A 16,530-nucleotide genomic window follows, 5' to 3' on the forward strand; every position below is an offset into this window, starting at 1 on the left:
CGTTTCACCAGAAAATACATGTATTGCGGAAGCTTTTCATCAGAAAATTGTATTGCAGCAGCATTTCACCAGAAAATAATTGTAATGTGGCAGCATTTTACCAGAAATTACACTTATTGTGGCAGTGTTTCACCAGAAAATACACAATGCAGCAGCGTTTCACCAGAAAATACACAATGCGGCAGCGTTTCACCAGAAAATGCACAATGCGGCAGCGTTTCACCAGAAAATACATATAGGCAGGGCTCCACTTTCATGAGGCACAAAGTGGGACGGAAGGAGGCACAGGGGGACTGAGTAAGGCACACAATGCGATATAGGGAGGCACAGGGGGACAGAAGGAGGCACACAGGGGGACACAAGGAGGCATCAAGGTAGACAGAAGGACAAACAGGGGTCAGACATGGCACAAGGAGCTGAAGGAGGCACAAGGAGACAAAAGGAGGCACAAAAGGGACAGAAGGAGGCACAAAGGGGAGGATGTACAAGGCACAGAGGGACACAGTAGCAGCTGTCTGTAACTTACGCTAAGCAGATGTATTAGAAGCAAGTAATAGAACACCCATGGAGGCAGGGCTTAGTCAGGGGGCATGGATTCATCCAGGGGGCATGGCTTAATACCGCAGCATGGCACCCCCAGGACCAATGGCACTCCAGGCAATGGCCTTTACTGCCTATGCCGAGAGGCTCCCCCAAGCTGGCCATACACTTATAGATTCCCACTTAATATTCCAAAATGATCAATTCCATCCTGAAAAGGAATGATTCAAAAGGGTTTGATTCCTACCACACACTGCACATCAATTACCAAAAGATTCAAGCAGGGAATCTATTGAAAATCGATCAAATCATGACTTTTTTTGTTAATACATTTTTGGCCAAAATCGGGCAAACATTGATCGAGCAGACATTTTGGTTAATCGATTTAACAGATTAATTGAATCTGCAGGGAATGGAATGGTAAAATCAATGAGTATATGGGCACCTTTACGGACCTAGACAATATGATACAAGGACAGATAGTAGCCTCCCCTGCCTCTGCATGTGCCTGCTGCTACTAAGGTAAGTGAGAAAAGAGGTAATTTGGAAGATTTTAATGTCTTCCATGCTCCCTGTGACCTTGGCCATCACAGGGAAGGCTGGGGACTTGCAGAGCAGAGCAGTGGCAGTGGAGCATTATACTTTACCTGGTTATAAAGCCAGGACAGGTCCTCACTCCTCTCTTCAGTATAGCCAATAGCCATGCTGTCACTTGCAACTCCTGATCCCTGCTACATGACATGTAAAGACAGAAGCTTAAGGAGTTACGATAAGGAACTGTTCTGTACGAACGGATAATAATGGCGCACAGCGCCAGGGGTGTAAAAATGGCGCCTCATTGACTTCAATTATATAAAGCTGTTTAGCGTTATAAGTGTTAAAAAATGGCTCATGCAGTGTGCCTTACACTTATAACGCTAAATAGCGTTATAAGTTTAGCGTTATAAGTCTTAAAAAATGCAGAGGGCAGTGGGGGTTGGGGGTGTGAAGGGCAGAGGACACTGGAGGGAATAGGCATCAGTGGAGGATGTGTGTAATATGCATACATTACCTCATAGCCGCCTTTGACCAGAGCGACCGGAGCGGTCGCTCAGGGCGCCGGCTTCCAAGGGGGCGCCTATAGCTGGTTACCTATACTGAGGGACACCTACAGCTGGCTTCCTTTACTGAGGGCACCAACACTTGGCTACCTATACTAGAGGCACCTACGCCTGGCTACCTATGGGGGTGATGGAGACCTTCAACTGACTTCCTATACTAGGGGCACCTATCTGTCTACCTACTTATACTGAGTCTGAGGGCGTTTTTTTTTTTTGGGGGGGGGGGGGGCGTGGTGCAAATTGTTGGTGCTGTGCACTCTTTCCATCCATTCGTGGTTATTAATAGTATTTTTCTATTATACATATGTGACATGTCACGGAGATCTGAGCATTTGGCGTGATGTGTCACGATGTCAAAAGGTTGGGAACCACTGTCCTAGGAGATATCTCAGGAGAAAACGTGAATTGCATATGGGCGTGTGTGTGTGAACGCATGCACGAAGAGGATGAAAGGGGACACAAAAATCAGGTTTCGCTCAGGGCGCTGTGAAACCTAAGGCCGGCCCTGCATTACCTTGTCCCGGGCCGCCGATCGCTCCTTCACTTTCTAGTTTGTTTGATGTAGTCCTGCAGCCAGCCAATCACCATGTGGTTTCAGTCCCCACATGGTGATTGGCTGGCTGCAGGACAACAGCAGACAAACTAGGAAGTGAAGGAGCGGAGGGAAGGAGAGATCGCCGTCCGGGACAAGGTAATGTATGCATATTACACACATGCTCCACCGATGCCTATTCCCTCCAGTGTCCTGCTGCCTCTTTCCCCCCAACCCTCGCTGGCTATAACCGGTCCCTGCATTTTTAATGGCGCACCGTTCTGCAAAAAATGTATCATAAAACGCTATTTACCGCTTTAATGTATTTAGATTAAAACAGTAAATTGCGTTTTATGATACATTTATCGGCGGAACGGTGCGCCATTTTTCTCCCTGCGCCATTTTTAGATGGAACCGAGGCTGGAACCAGGCGAAGTATGATTCTCTGCTGATGCTGTTCTTTTATATCTGGGGGGCTGCCTAATGTTACCTAATACTAGGATCATGGGAGGGGGGCTACCAAAATCTGGGATCACCCTTCAAGGGCTTCCCTGGGCCTGCATCCCTTGCAGGGGCTATTGCTACGCCCCTGGGTTGAAGCAAAACATACAGTGGGTTGCAAAAGTATTCGGCCCCCTTGAAGTTTTCCACATTTTGTCACATTACTGCCACAAACATGCATCACTTTTATTGGAATTCCATATGAAAGACCAATACAAAGTGGTGTACATATGAGAAATGGATCGAAAATCATACATCATTCCAAACATTTTTTACAAATAAATAACAAAAAAGTGGGGTGTGCGTAATTATTCAGCCCCCTGAGTCAATACTTTGTAGAACCACCTTTTGCTGCAATTACAGCTGCCAGTCTTTTAGGGTATGTCTCTACCAGCTTTGCACATCTAGAGACAAATCCTTGCCCATTCTTCTTTGCAAAACAGCTCCAGCTCAGTCAGATTAGATGTACAGCGTTTGTGAACAGCAGTTTTCAGATCTTGCCACAGATTCTCGATTGGATTTAGATCTGGACTTTGACTGGGCCATTCTAACACATAGATATGTTTTGTTTTAAACCATTCCATTGTTGCCCTGGCTTTATGTTTAGGGTCATTGTCCTGCTGGAAGGTGAACCTCCGCCCCAGTCTCAAGTCTTTTGCAGTCTCCAAGAGGTTTTCTTCCAAGTTTGCCCTGTATTTGGCTCCATCCATCTTCCTATCAACTCTGACCAGCTTCTCTGTCCCTGCTGAAGAGATGCACCCCCCTAGCATGATGCTGCCACCACCATATTTGACAGTGGGGATGGTGTGTTCAGAGTGATGTGCAGTGTTAATTTTCTGCCACACATAGCGTTTTGCATTTTGGCCAAAAAGTTCCATTTTTGTCTCATCTGACCAGAGCACCTTCTTCCACATGGTTGCTGTGTCCCCCACATGGCTTGTGGCAAACTGCAAACGGGACATGATGCTGCCACCACCATATTTGACAGTGGGGATGGTGTGTTCAGAGTGATGTGCAGTGTTAATTTTCTGCCACACATAGCGTTTTGCATTTTGGCCAAAAAGTTCCATTTTGGTCTCATCTGACCAGAGCACCTTCTTCCACATGGTTACTGTGTCACCCACATGGCTTGTGGCAAACTGCAAACGGGACTTCTTATGCTTTCTGTTAACAATGCCTTTCTTCTTGCCACTCTTCCATAAAGGCCAACTTTGTACAGTGCATGACTAATAGTTGTCCTATGGACAGAGTCTCCCACCTGAGCTGCAGATCTCTGCAGCTCGTCTAGAGTCACCATGGGCCTCTTGACTGCATTTCTGATCAGCACTCTCCTTGTTCGGCCGGTGAGTTTGGGTGGATGGCCTTGTCTTGGTAGGTTTACAGTTGTGCCATACTCCTTCCATTTCTGAATAATCGCTTGAACAGTGCTCCTTGGGATGTTCAAGGCTTTGGAAATCTTTTTGTAGCCTAAGCCTGCTTTAAATTTCTCAATAACTTGATCCCTGACCTGTCTTGTGTGTTCTTTGGACTTCACGGTGTTGTTGCTCCCAATATTCTCTTAGATAACCTCTGAGGCCCTCACAGAGCAGCTGTATTTGTACTGACATTAGATTACACACAGGTGCACTCTATTTAGTCATTAGCACTCATCAGGCAATGTCTATAGGCAACTGACTGCACTCAGATCAATGGGGGCCGAATAATTATGCACACACGACTTTGCAGTTATTTATTTGTAAAAAATGTTTGGAGCCATGTATGATTTTCATTCCACTTCTCATGTGTACAGCACTTTGTGTTGGTCTTTCATGTGGAATTCCAATAAAATTGATTCATGTTTGTGGCAGTAATATGACAAAATGTGGAAAACTTCAAGGGGGCCGAATACTTTTGCAACCCACTGTATTGAGCCGATTCACCATAAAAACTGTCAATTCAATGTATGGGCCATGAATAAGACAAAAGGAATATGGATCTGCAGCAAACATCTGCTCGTCATAAATTGTCCTGATCTAGTGTGAATCTTACCGCTTGTCAAAACAATCTGCTCTATATTACTTATATAAATAAAGAGACTATTTTGTGCTGCTCCTTTAAATTATAGATGACATTAATCAGAAAGCTATTATTCTCCTATGTCAGGTTGGCAAAGATGAATGCATAACTCTTGGAATGAATCACTACATTGATCTGCAAGGTATACGTGGACAATTATATTGGCATTGTTACAATAAAAGAGGTATTCACTAATTAGATGCACCCAACCCCAGATTTGAAAAAAACAACATGGAATAAAAAAGTCTTTCATACTCAAACATCTAATTAAGTTTGGCCTCTAAGCAAACAAATGTCAAAAGTTATGAAAATAAATGAGAAAAAAAAATAGAGCAGAACCATGTATAAAAGGACTGCCAGAGCTATAAACACATTCAGATCAATCATTACCAGAGATCAGTAAGTTATCAGCCATGTCTGGAGTTAAGGGTGGAAATCTAGGAGGCTTTGGGGGTACTGCCATCCCTACCAATCCAATCCAATCCCAAGACTGTAACCGTAAGTACTGTATAATTGTATTGGGTAGTATATCAAACATATATAGTTAAAACTGATCAATTGGTATGGATGGCTTTCTGTGTGTTTCTGCCAGAGCCAGTTCTCTCATTAAGCAAGGTGAAACATTTGCATCAGGCGCATAGATTACAGGGGCAGTGTGTTTGCACTGTGTGTACACTAACAGTATGCGATTAGAGTAGAAGGAGAAGCGAGAGGAGAGCGAGCGAGGTGAAGAGGTCATTATTGAGAAAAAGCAGATTGTTGTTGTGCTGTGTGAGGAGTCTGACAGTGAGTGAGGAGGGGGGAGGCAGGAGAGCAACCGTGTTTCATTTGACTTGCACAGCAGAAGGGAGGAGGTGGCACTGCTGTCCTGACTGAGGAGGAATGGAGTAGCTGAGGGTGAGTAGTTTGTTTGCCACAGACTCACAGCCAGTGTGCTATTGTGTTAGGCTGCAGCATGTCATGTGAGAACATTAAATGAAGCAGAGTAAATTGTCAGGTGCTGTGCGATAATTCCGAATGGGGAGGGAGGGGGGGTTGGGGCATCCTCACAAGTTTGCCTCGGGCAGCAAAAACATCTAGAGCTGGCCTGGTTTCTACACAGCTATCAGCTCAGAGCATGTTAACCAAAGTGCTGGACTGAATCTCTTCATCGCCCTGATATTGTATAAAAATGTATATTTTTAATATGTACTTTGAATTGAAGGTGCGCAGGAAGACTGCATATAGACATAACATCAGATTCCTAACATCCTGTACTTTGATGTCTTTGTCTCTAAAACCTGACTTTGCTTTTTAGTACATGACTTTAGTGTTTAAAGGGAACCCGAGGTGAAAGTGATATGAAGGCTGCTATATTTATTTCCTTTTAACCACCTTAGCGGTATGGACGAGCTCAGCTCGTCCATTACCGCCAGAGGGTGCCGCTCAGGCCCTGCTGGGCCGATTTTGATCAAATAAAGAGCAGCACACGCAGCCGGCACTTTGCCAGCCGCGTGTGCTGCCCGATCGCCGCCGCTCTGCGGCGATCCGCCGCGAGCAGCGGCGAAAGAGGGTCCCCCCAGCCGCCTGAGCCCTGCGCAGCCGGAACAAATAGTTCCGGCCAGCGCTAAGGGCTGGATCGGAGGCGGCAGACGTCAGGACGTCGGCTGACGTCCATGACGTCACTCCGCTCGTCGCCATGGCGACGAAGTAAACAAAACACGGAAGGCCGCTCATTGCGGCCTTCCGTGTTACTTTTGGCCGCCGGAGGCGATCAGAAGAACGCCTCCGGAGCGCCATCTAGTGGGCTTTCATGCAGCCAACTTTCAGTTGGCTGCATGAAATAGTTTTTTTTTTATTTAAAAAAAACCCTCATGCAGCTGCCCTGGCGATCTTAATAGAACGCCAGGGTGGTTAAACAATACCAGTTTCCTGGCAGTCCTCTTGATCCCGTGTCTCTATTCTACTACTTTTAGCCATAGACCCTGAACAAGCATATGCAGATCAGGTACTCTGACTCAGCTGACTGAGGCTGGCTTCACACAGAATATTGGCGTCAGCCGCACTGCAATGACAAAAACAGGCCTTCAGGGAATTATGCGTTACTATGTGGTATTCTCCGTCTGGCATCCATCCAAGTAGGAAGTGATGCGCGCTTGCGGTTACTTCCTGTTTTGGGTATATGGAAGTGCACAGAAGCGTATTGTAACAAATACGCTTTTGCGCATGCGTGCCGCACAGCCACCACCAACTTTTTTTAAAAACCCCGTCGCCATAGACTTACATGACTTCTGGTCCGATGCAGATCGACGTAGGTCGTAAGTATGTAGGTAACGTAGGTATTAAAGCGCATTAAATAGGAAACTTCCATACTGTATATATCGTACATTGCTGCTGCACTTAATGACTACTTTTTATAGCACTGTTTGTATTTGCCTAATCTTGTTTAATAAAGGCTGATTTAAAAAAAAAAAGGGAACTTCCGGTGCAGCGTACCGCAACGTGGGGAGTGTAAACTCCCCATAGACTTTAATTGCCCAGGGACGTGGTGTGGTAAATTTACCGACCTGCAACACCCCAGTGTAATAGAGCGCTCAGGTTTTACTAGATTAGCCATATGCTTGGTCCAGGATTGACTCAGACACTACTTATGCCAGAAGATCAACAGGACTGCCAGGCAACTGGCATTGTTTACAAGGAAATAAATATGGCAGTCTTCATATCACTCTCACCTCAGGTTCCCTTTAAAGTGAACCTGAGGTGAAAATAAACTAATGAGATAAACAATTGTATTTATCCTCCTACTTCTAAAAAAGATCTTTGTTTTTAGATATCCCATGGCTTTATTTTATATTTAAACATTTACAACGCAGATTGACTGTTGTATTGTCTCTGCTCAGTGGCAGCCTATTAACCCTCCTCGCGGTCTAATGAATTCCGGCAGGAGGCAGCGCAGCAGTTTTTTTACGTTTTACTTTTTTAAAATCATGTAGCAAGCCCAGGGCTCGCTACATGATAGCCGCTGCTCAGCAGCATCCCCCCGCCCGCTTCAATCGCCTTCGGTGATCTCCGATCAGGAAATCGGGATTTCCTGGACGGCTTGGCCAGGCAGCGCACGGGCCTGGGGGGGGGGGTGCGCGGCGCAACGGATAGCGGTGATCGAGCGCGGGGAGGCGGCGATTGGTGTGCTGATGCAGCTAGCTGCGTGCAGCAAAAAAAAAAATTAAGCAAATCGGCCCAGCAGGGCCTGAGAAAACCTCTTGCGCGGCTTACCCCGAACTACGGGGTTACCGCCAGGAAGGTTAAGTGTCCCTAAATGAAAATACATGCACTATTTACCGTTTTCTATTTTACTCTGCTCTCAGAAGTTATATTCTGCCAGGAAAACGTTTATGGCTGTAATTTGCTTATCATTAATGTTTACTATGTTCCTGACAAGGTACAGACAAAACAGAAGCTGTCACTAACATGCCTAAAAATGAACTCTTTCAGGCTGAAAATTAAAACAAGTAAAACAGCCTGGTTATTAATATGCACTAGACAATTGTAAAGAGGCGCCCTAATCGTAGATAAAAGCATCTAAAAACAGTTTAAAATTGACAAAAACGTGAGGTAGCTTACCTCAATGACGACAAATCTTTGTAATAAACAAAAGATTTATTATAGCACAGGCAACGCGTTTCGCGGGTCCAAGCCCGCTTTCTCAGGCCAATACAAGTGCCAAGCTAAATGGAATATTTAGCCAAGGGAGCCGAGATTTGTTGTCATTGAGGTAAGCTACCTCACGTTTTTGTCAATTTTAAACTGTTTTTAGATGCTCACCACGGTGGACACCTGTCCCCCTTTTTTTACCCTAGGAGTGCGACCGCATCCAGGTCCTCGGTGACCTCCCCGAGTGGAGTCGGGTTTATTGTCTCCACCTGCTTCCTGCGGTCGGTTGCCCCTCTGCAACCTACCTTTGTGAGTAGATCTTTACTTACTACAATTACCCGATTTTATTGACGTACTGCACCATTGGGCTCCCCGTTTTGTTCCCTGTGTCTTTTTTCAGAAGGTGTCCTGACACCCACTACCCACTTGGTTATTAATATGTTTTGCATTGTACATACACATATTTATCTCCTTATGTCACATGTCTCCTCTCCTTGGTTACATTTTAAAATAAATCCTGTATGCATATGTAACAGACACATACTGGAGGAAAAAAGACTTAATTTGAGGTATCCTCATTATACTATACCAACTAATACTAGTTGGGATATGTTGTAACATACGGTACATTGTTAATAAGTTCACTGCAAAGCTATAGAAATCGACTTAAGGGATTATTTTGATTTTTCCTGCACTGTGAATATGCAAATTCTTCTCGCTGAAACCTTTAAAAGTGACTGTCTGGTATTCTGGCTAGGTTGGAAAACAAAGCCAAGTCTTATAGACCTACTATAGTATGTACAGGTACACCCACTTGAGTACTGTTGTTACTGTGGTGGCCTCTTGTCGTTGGGGAAATCAAGGTTGTCACACTGTTCTATAACTGCTGTTAAAAACACATGCATTAAAACACAGTCTAAAAACACACAAAAATGACTTGCGGGGAACATCTGCTACTTCCACAGATTCAAGTGTGACCCCTCCCCTAGAGATGTCCCTGATCACAGTGCAGCACAAATGAATAACCTGTAGCAGAGGTTCCCAACTTGTGTGCCGCAACACATTTATGTGTCGAGGCAGCCATGGGTATGTGTCACCATGCTCCCCATGTCCTTGTCTGGCTCCCTCCCAGCTGCTCAGTTGCCACTCTGACTCCCCCGCTGCTCCGTTTACAGTTATAGCAGGACAGACTACATAAATTTGGCCACCGGAGTACACATTCCTGGACACTGGCTTTTTTTTTTTTTTTTTTAAGCCCTGCTCTTACTACAAATGAGCAGCTGGGAGGGAGCCAGAGCGGGGACATGGCTTTAACCAAGGTGCACCAATGGAGTAGGTGCAGAGGGAATGACAAACAGAGGCCAACGATGAGTGAAGGAAGTCCACGCTCTTTACAAATAAAGGGTGTGACTTCCTTTAGCAGATATTATAGATTCTGTATGTAAATGCAGTGAAGTATCTCCGCAGTAGGCAGCAGCAATGATCATTGTGCCAAAAGCAGCACACTGTCCCTGCAGCCCTCTCAAGTGTGTCTGCAGAAGTAATATTGTCTCTGCATCCCTCTCAAGTTTGTCTGCAGCAGTTATAAGTTCTAGGATTCCTTTTGCAGTGTATTCAGGAAAATGCGCTCTCTTTTCATTGATTCATGATTATTATTAATAATTGTCTATTATATAACTGTGGCATGTAACAGATGTTAATGTAAATTAATGTAAATGTTAATGTAAATGTTTGGCGTGATGTGTCACTACCTGAAAAAGGTTGGGAACCACTGACCTATAGCAATCCAGAGCAAAGATTTATTAGCTAATGAGCAGCCCCAACACAGCATTTCATCATAACCACTGGAATCATCTGGCTTCAGTAGAAGGGTCCATTCACGCATAGCAGTAGTGTTTTGTGCGCGTAATTTTACCGCGATTAGCGCTGTAAAATCACTGTACACTTTCGGGATTCAGAGCGATCGTGATCAGCAATTTATTTGGCACTGTACAGTGATCGCTCCAGATTCGCTGCAAAAAATTTGCAGGTAGTGCGTTTTGCGATTGGCGACAGTCACGATCAGCACCAATCGCGGTAGTGATATCACTGCCATAGGTCGCCCGTTAATCGCTCTAGTATGAATGGGCCGTAGCAATCGGTAATTAACATTACATTTACTTTCAGTGGTAATACATGATGTCACTAGCTATTTAAAGGACACCTAAAGCAAGAGGGCTATAGAGGCTGCCATATTTATTTCCTTTTAAACAATACCAGTTGCCTGGCTGTCCTGCTGCCCCTCTGCCTCTAATACTTTTAGCCATAGACCCTGAACAAGCATGCAGCAAATCAGATGTTTCTGACATTATTGTAAAATCTGACAAGTTTACCTGTTTGCTTGTTTCTGGTGTGATTCAGACACTTCTGCAACCAAATAGATCAGCAGGGCTGCCAGGCAACTCGTATAGTTTAAAAGGAAATAAATTTGGCAGCCTCTATATACCTCTCGCTTCAGGTTCCCTTTAAACTAAAATGCAAGTGGTGTACCTTTCAATGCGTCATGATGCATAGTGTAGCTTTCTTTACTGTGTGACATCAAATACATGCATTATAAATACTTTATTTCAGTTGAAGAAAGCAGAACCGGCTTAGATCAAAGACAGCCAGCCCCTTTTCTCAGTCACAGATGTCAGAACAAGAAATATTGACAGACATAGTTACTTCTGAACATGACATTTCAATATATACTTGGAAATGTGTATGTATGTGTTATATATGATACTGATCTTTACTTTCTCTCTCTCTCTTTAATATATTTGCAGCTACACCATTCCAGCCATGCCCAAATGTGCCCCCAACTCCAGTTCAGCCATGCCAGGATGTCAACCCAGTTCCAGTTCAGCCTTGCCAGAATGTTCCCCCAGTTCCAGTTCAGCCTTGCCAGAATATACCTCCAGTTCCAGTACAGCCATGTGAAGGTATGACCTATGCAGAATCTACACAAGTTTTTGCAATTCTTTATCATTGCACTTGCAGCCCCCTACTGCATGTGTAACACTCATGGATGCAGCCTTCTTTGCCTCCCATGGGCAGCAGCTTCCTTCTTTCCTGTCCAATCAGAGAATGCTTGTAGTGTTCCATAATGAGATGCTGACAGGTGGCTGGATAACAAATTTAATTTTACATAGCTTTGATATTTGAAGCAGCCAGGGACGGATCAAGACCAAGTTGCGCCTGGGGCAAGGTCAGGTTTTGGCGCCTAAAGGTCAGGTTTTGGCGCCCAAACTGCCATTCATTTTGCCGCCTTTTTAAGAATTCAACAAACTGTGCCTGGGGCAAGATATCCGCTTGCCCCCCCCCCTAGATCCGTCCCTGGAAGCAGCATTTGATCAGGCTTGTTATGAGCATTAGACCATCATCTAATGTTTCAGAAACCATTGTAAATAACCATTATATCTATATTTAAATAATGTTGTACCACATTGTGTAGGGTGTTGTAGCGTGTGTAAGGCAGGGCCGCCATCAGGGCAGTACAGGCAGTACTGCCGTATGGCATGGGTAAAGAGTCTGGGGCCTAAACAGTGGCAGACTGGCAGTGCCACATTGGCCCCAGCTCGCAATCATTACATTATGCTCATTGCCACATGTCACTCTTTCCTACTTTGAACGCTACTCGTTGTCTCTTCCCGCTGCCATTGCCGCTTGTTGCCCCATTCTCTCTGTCATTGCCACACATCGCCCCTTCCCACTGTCATTGTTGCTCTTCATCCCTTCCTGCTGTCATTGCCACTCAGCACTCCTTCCTGCTTTTAATGCCACTTGTCGCCCCTTCATGCTGTCATTGTTGCATATTGCCACTAGAATTTAATGATCATTACCAGACTGATACTACAGTGTGGTTCCCATGCACCTCTTACTCTATCCCTACTATGTGTGTCCTTCCGGGCTTTATTGAAGCCTGTGTTGCCTGCAGTTGCTGCCTTATGAGACTATGGGCTTTATTCACTAAGACAAATAGCATGCTTTATCAGAGTTAACACGTCTTATCAGAGTAGCATAGCGAGCGCTACAAATTTATGCCTGCTAGTTGGCAATGGCGAGAGCTCCACTCGTCCTGCCCTGAGCCCCTGCGGGTCCAATCACTTTAAAGGACACTATTCCCGCACTTAGATTGGCACAATAGGCTGCCTGTCAAGTTTCCTGTCAAGTGACAGGCAGCCTATTGGGCTAGTCAAAGTGCACAGACAATGTTCTTTAAAGTGATTGGACCCGTGGGGGCTCACGACAGGATGAGTGGAGCTCTCGTCATTGCCAATTAGCAGGTATAAATTCGTAGAGCTCACTGTGGTACTCTGATAAGGCGTGCTAACTCTGATAAGGTGTGTTATTTGTCTTAGTGAATCAAGCCCTATTACCCACCGACAGCAAATGCAATCAACATAGGCTTCAATTCAGCAGAAAAGGACAAACAGCAGGGATAGAGTAAGAGACACAAGGGGACCAGCAAGGTGGCATTTGCCTGTATACCTGTGCCAGGCAGCCAGGCCTGCATTTCATGCACCACCCTGTAGAAGCTACCTATCAAATTCTGCCTGCCAGTAGAATCTACCTTTGAGTATGTTTGTGTGTGTTTATGCGTACGTGTTTGTTGGGGTGACTGAGAGTACCTCAGGGGTCGAGTGGGGCGTGGACGCAGGTGGACGACGTCCACTTGCTTTTTTCAGAGAGTGGACGCCGTCCACCCTGGCATCTGTGGAGGGAGAGAGCGCTGTGGAAGGAGAGCTGTGAGCAGCAGTGGGGAAGGGGGGCCATCTCCCCCCTCCTTCCCTCACCTTGGGGCTCTCCATCCCCCGCTCTCCCCTCCAAAACTAACGTGCGGGCGGCTGGCAGTGGGCGGGAGTCGAGACTTACCTCACTCTCGTTCCAAACACTGAGTAAGTAGTGATGTCCGGTTCATTTGAGCTGGTTCTTTCCTGTGAGTTGAGTGATCGACTCATCACACTGAACTGAATCAGTTCAGTGGATGAGACAGGAACTACAGCTGAACACTGTGTGCAGCTGCAGTTCCTGTCTCCTCCACTGAACTGATTCGGTTCAGTATGATGAGCCGGATCACGCAACTCACAGGAAAGAAGCGGCTCAAATGAACCGGACATCACTACTTACCCGTCTTGGAACAAGGAAGAGGTAAGTCACGCTGCTGCCAGCCTCCCGCAAATTTTAGTTCTGGACTGGAGGGGGAGAGGGAGAAAGGGGGAGCCCTGAGGGGGGGGGAGGGGAGGTTCCCTGCTGTGCCCACCAATCCCTCCTCTCTGCGCTGCCTCCCCTCCTTGTGGGGACATCTAGCTACCTATTCTGGGGGCACCTATAGACCTGGCTACATATACTGAGGACATCTATACACCTGGCCACCTTTTTTGAGGACATCTATACACCTGGCTACCTATTCTGGGGACATATACTTCTGCCTACATATACTGGGGACCACTATACCCCTGACTACATATAGTAGGGACATGTACCTCTGCCTACATATACTGGGCACATATACCCCTGACTACATATACTGTGAACATATACCCCTGACTACATATACTGGGTACATATACCCCTGACTACATATACTGGCACATATACCCTTGACTACATATACTGGGCACATATACCCCTGACTACATATACTGGACACATATACCCCTGACTACATATACTGGGGACTACTATACTCCTGACTACATATACTGGGCACCTATACCCCTGGCTACATATACTGGACACCTATACCTCTGGCTACATATACTGGGGACTACTAAACCCCTGACTACATATACTGGGCACATATACCCCTGGCTACATATACTAGGCAACTATACCTCTGGCTACATATACTGGGGACTACTATACTCATGGCTACTTATACTGGGGACACCTATAGACCTGGCTACCTATGCTGGGGGTAACTATTTTGGGGGAACTGCTCTCAGATTATCTGCATTTTTGTGGAACCGCTGTTATTTATTTTGGGGAACAACTGCCAGAATATGTGTATGTTAGGGGAACGGCTGCTGCCAGATTACGTGTATTTTGGTTAACTGCTGCCAGATTGTGTAAGTTTGGGGGACCACTGCTGCCAGATTACGTGTATTTTGGGGAACTGCTGCCAGATTGTGTATGTTTGGGGGACCACTGCTGCCCGATTATATGTATTTTGGGTGTTACGTGTATTTTGGTGATCTACTGCCAGGTTGTGCGTATTTTGGGGAACTGCTTCAAAATTATGTGTATGTTGGGGGAACTGCTGCTGCGACATTGTCTATGTTGGAGGAACCACTGCCATATTATCTGTATTTTGGAAGAACTTCTACCAGATTATGTGTCTTTTTGGTAAAATGCTGTCAGATTACATCTATTTTTGGGGGATACACTACGACAGAGCTCAAACTTCCCTGGCAGACCTTTTAAATCACTGCTAAGGTCATGTATATTTGGCCCCACCCATGACCATGCCCACATTATGCTTGACTACGCCCACTTTTTAGGGTGAGTCCACTCACCTCTTTTTCCAGGACTAGACCCCTGGAGTACCTGATGATGTATTGGAATGCAGGGGAGTGAATGAAAGAGGACCTGAGAGAGGTTTCTGCAAATTGGTGTGCAGTGGCAGAAGAGAGTGAGGGGGCCCGGTAGGTTTTCCCAGTTCTTGGAGTGTGTTTATAAGTGATCAATCCCATGGCTGTGAAATATAGATTTGTGTAATTCATATTTCTTAATTTATTTGAATACTTGAGTATAACCGTACCATAACTCCTCCTAACAGAGGATAAAGGGGAAATAGGCGCCCAGAGAAGATAATATGCATTAAAAACAAATAAAATGAAAAAAAGTGTGGTGGCTTACCTCAATGAAGACAAATTCACATACTAATAGAATTTTATTGCACTGGCAACACGTTTCGTAGGTGCATACCCACTTCCTCAGGCCAAATAGCAGTGCCTATTAGTGCTTGTAGCCATAAATAAGGCGCCTCTTAACACGTTATTGTAATCCATTGCGGTGCGATTACTCTTCATTACAACACAATGTTACAGAAAAATCAAACAGCACCCTAATGGTGTGTACTGTATGAAGGCATGTCATCCTGAAACACTGCGTCGCAATGTGATGATTTTTTTGTGACGCAATTTTGGTAGTTTGCATTGTAAAGCTAATATTGCAATTGTGTTTAATTATGTATGTTCTGGTTCTCTTTGAAGTTAACCTGTGCCAGACAGGCACTGGTGAAGGAATGGGTGGAGTGAACCTTGGGGGAATTGGCGGAGGAATCAGTGGAGGCTGTGGAGGCGTCAACGTGAAGAAGTGAATTTCCTGAAATAATGTAATACATTGAATAAACATGAATTGAAGTAGCTCGAGCAATCTATAAATCTTTATTACTATTTGTAAATCTTTTAGATCAGTGTTTACACTGAACCTTACATTTGTCTCATTGTTCCTATCAATTTTATTAAAGACTATCCCATTAAACCTGGCATTCTTTTCTTTTCTTTTACATTACTATAGTATTTTTTTGAAAAATATTTACAGAATAACTATCAAACAGAACATCATAACTGTTCACCCAGTACACCTAAGGTGTGCTTTTAATCCCAAAAGACCCTTAACTATCCAAGGTTATTCATACAAATCTTCAGGGTGACTTTGCATTTAATCATCACATGCTTGCTTTATAGAACACCTGAAGTGAGAGGGATATGGAGGCTGCTACCATATGCATTTCCTTTTAACCACTTCCCGACCGCCCACTACACAGGGGCGGCGGGGAAGTGGAGCCCTGCAGGACGGCCTCACCCACAGAGGCGGCGGTCCATTTAAGGGCATGGGCGGAGCGATCGCGTCATCCGTGACGCGATCCTCCGCCGGCGCCTGTCACCGCTCGCTCGCCGCAACATCCCGCCGGCTATACGGAAGCGCCGGCGGGATGTTAACCCCGCGATCGCCGCATACAAAGTGTATAATACACTTTGTAATGTTTACAAAGTGTATTATACAGGCTGCCTCCTGCCCTGGTGGTCCCAGTGTCCGAGGGACCACCAGGGCAGGCTGCAGCCACCCTAGTCTGCACCCAAGCACACTGATTTCTCCCCCCCCTGCCCCAGATCGCCCACAGCACCCATCAGACCCCCCCCTGCC

The 16,530-nt window shown here is 45.5% G+C and overlaps 1 protein-coding gene across 1 annotated transcript; it reads left to right on the plus strand.

Annotated features, from left to right (window-relative positions):
* The first annotated feature begins 5,100 nt into the window (after window positions 1-5,100).
* Window positions 5,101-15,864, plus strand: LOC137535743 (amelogenin-like). The gene is made up of 3 exons (XM_068257613.1): window positions 5,101-5,226; window positions 11,163-11,318; window positions 15,594-15,864. Exons 1-3 carry the CDS (start codon window positions 5,142-5,144, stop codon window positions 15,698-15,700), a joined length of 348 nt encoding a protein of 115 aa, XP_068113714.1. The 5' UTR covers window positions 5,101-5,141; the 3' UTR covers window positions 15,701-15,864.
* Window positions 15,865-16,530: the final 666 nt, after the last annotated feature.

Source organism: Hyperolius riggenbachi, chromosome 10, assembly GCF_040937935.1.
Source record: "Hyperolius riggenbachi isolate aHypRig1 chromosome 10, aHypRig1.pri, whole genome shotgun sequence".
Lineage (NCBI taxonomy): Eukaryota > Metazoa > Chordata > Amphibia > Anura > Hyperoliidae > Hyperolius > Hyperolius riggenbachi.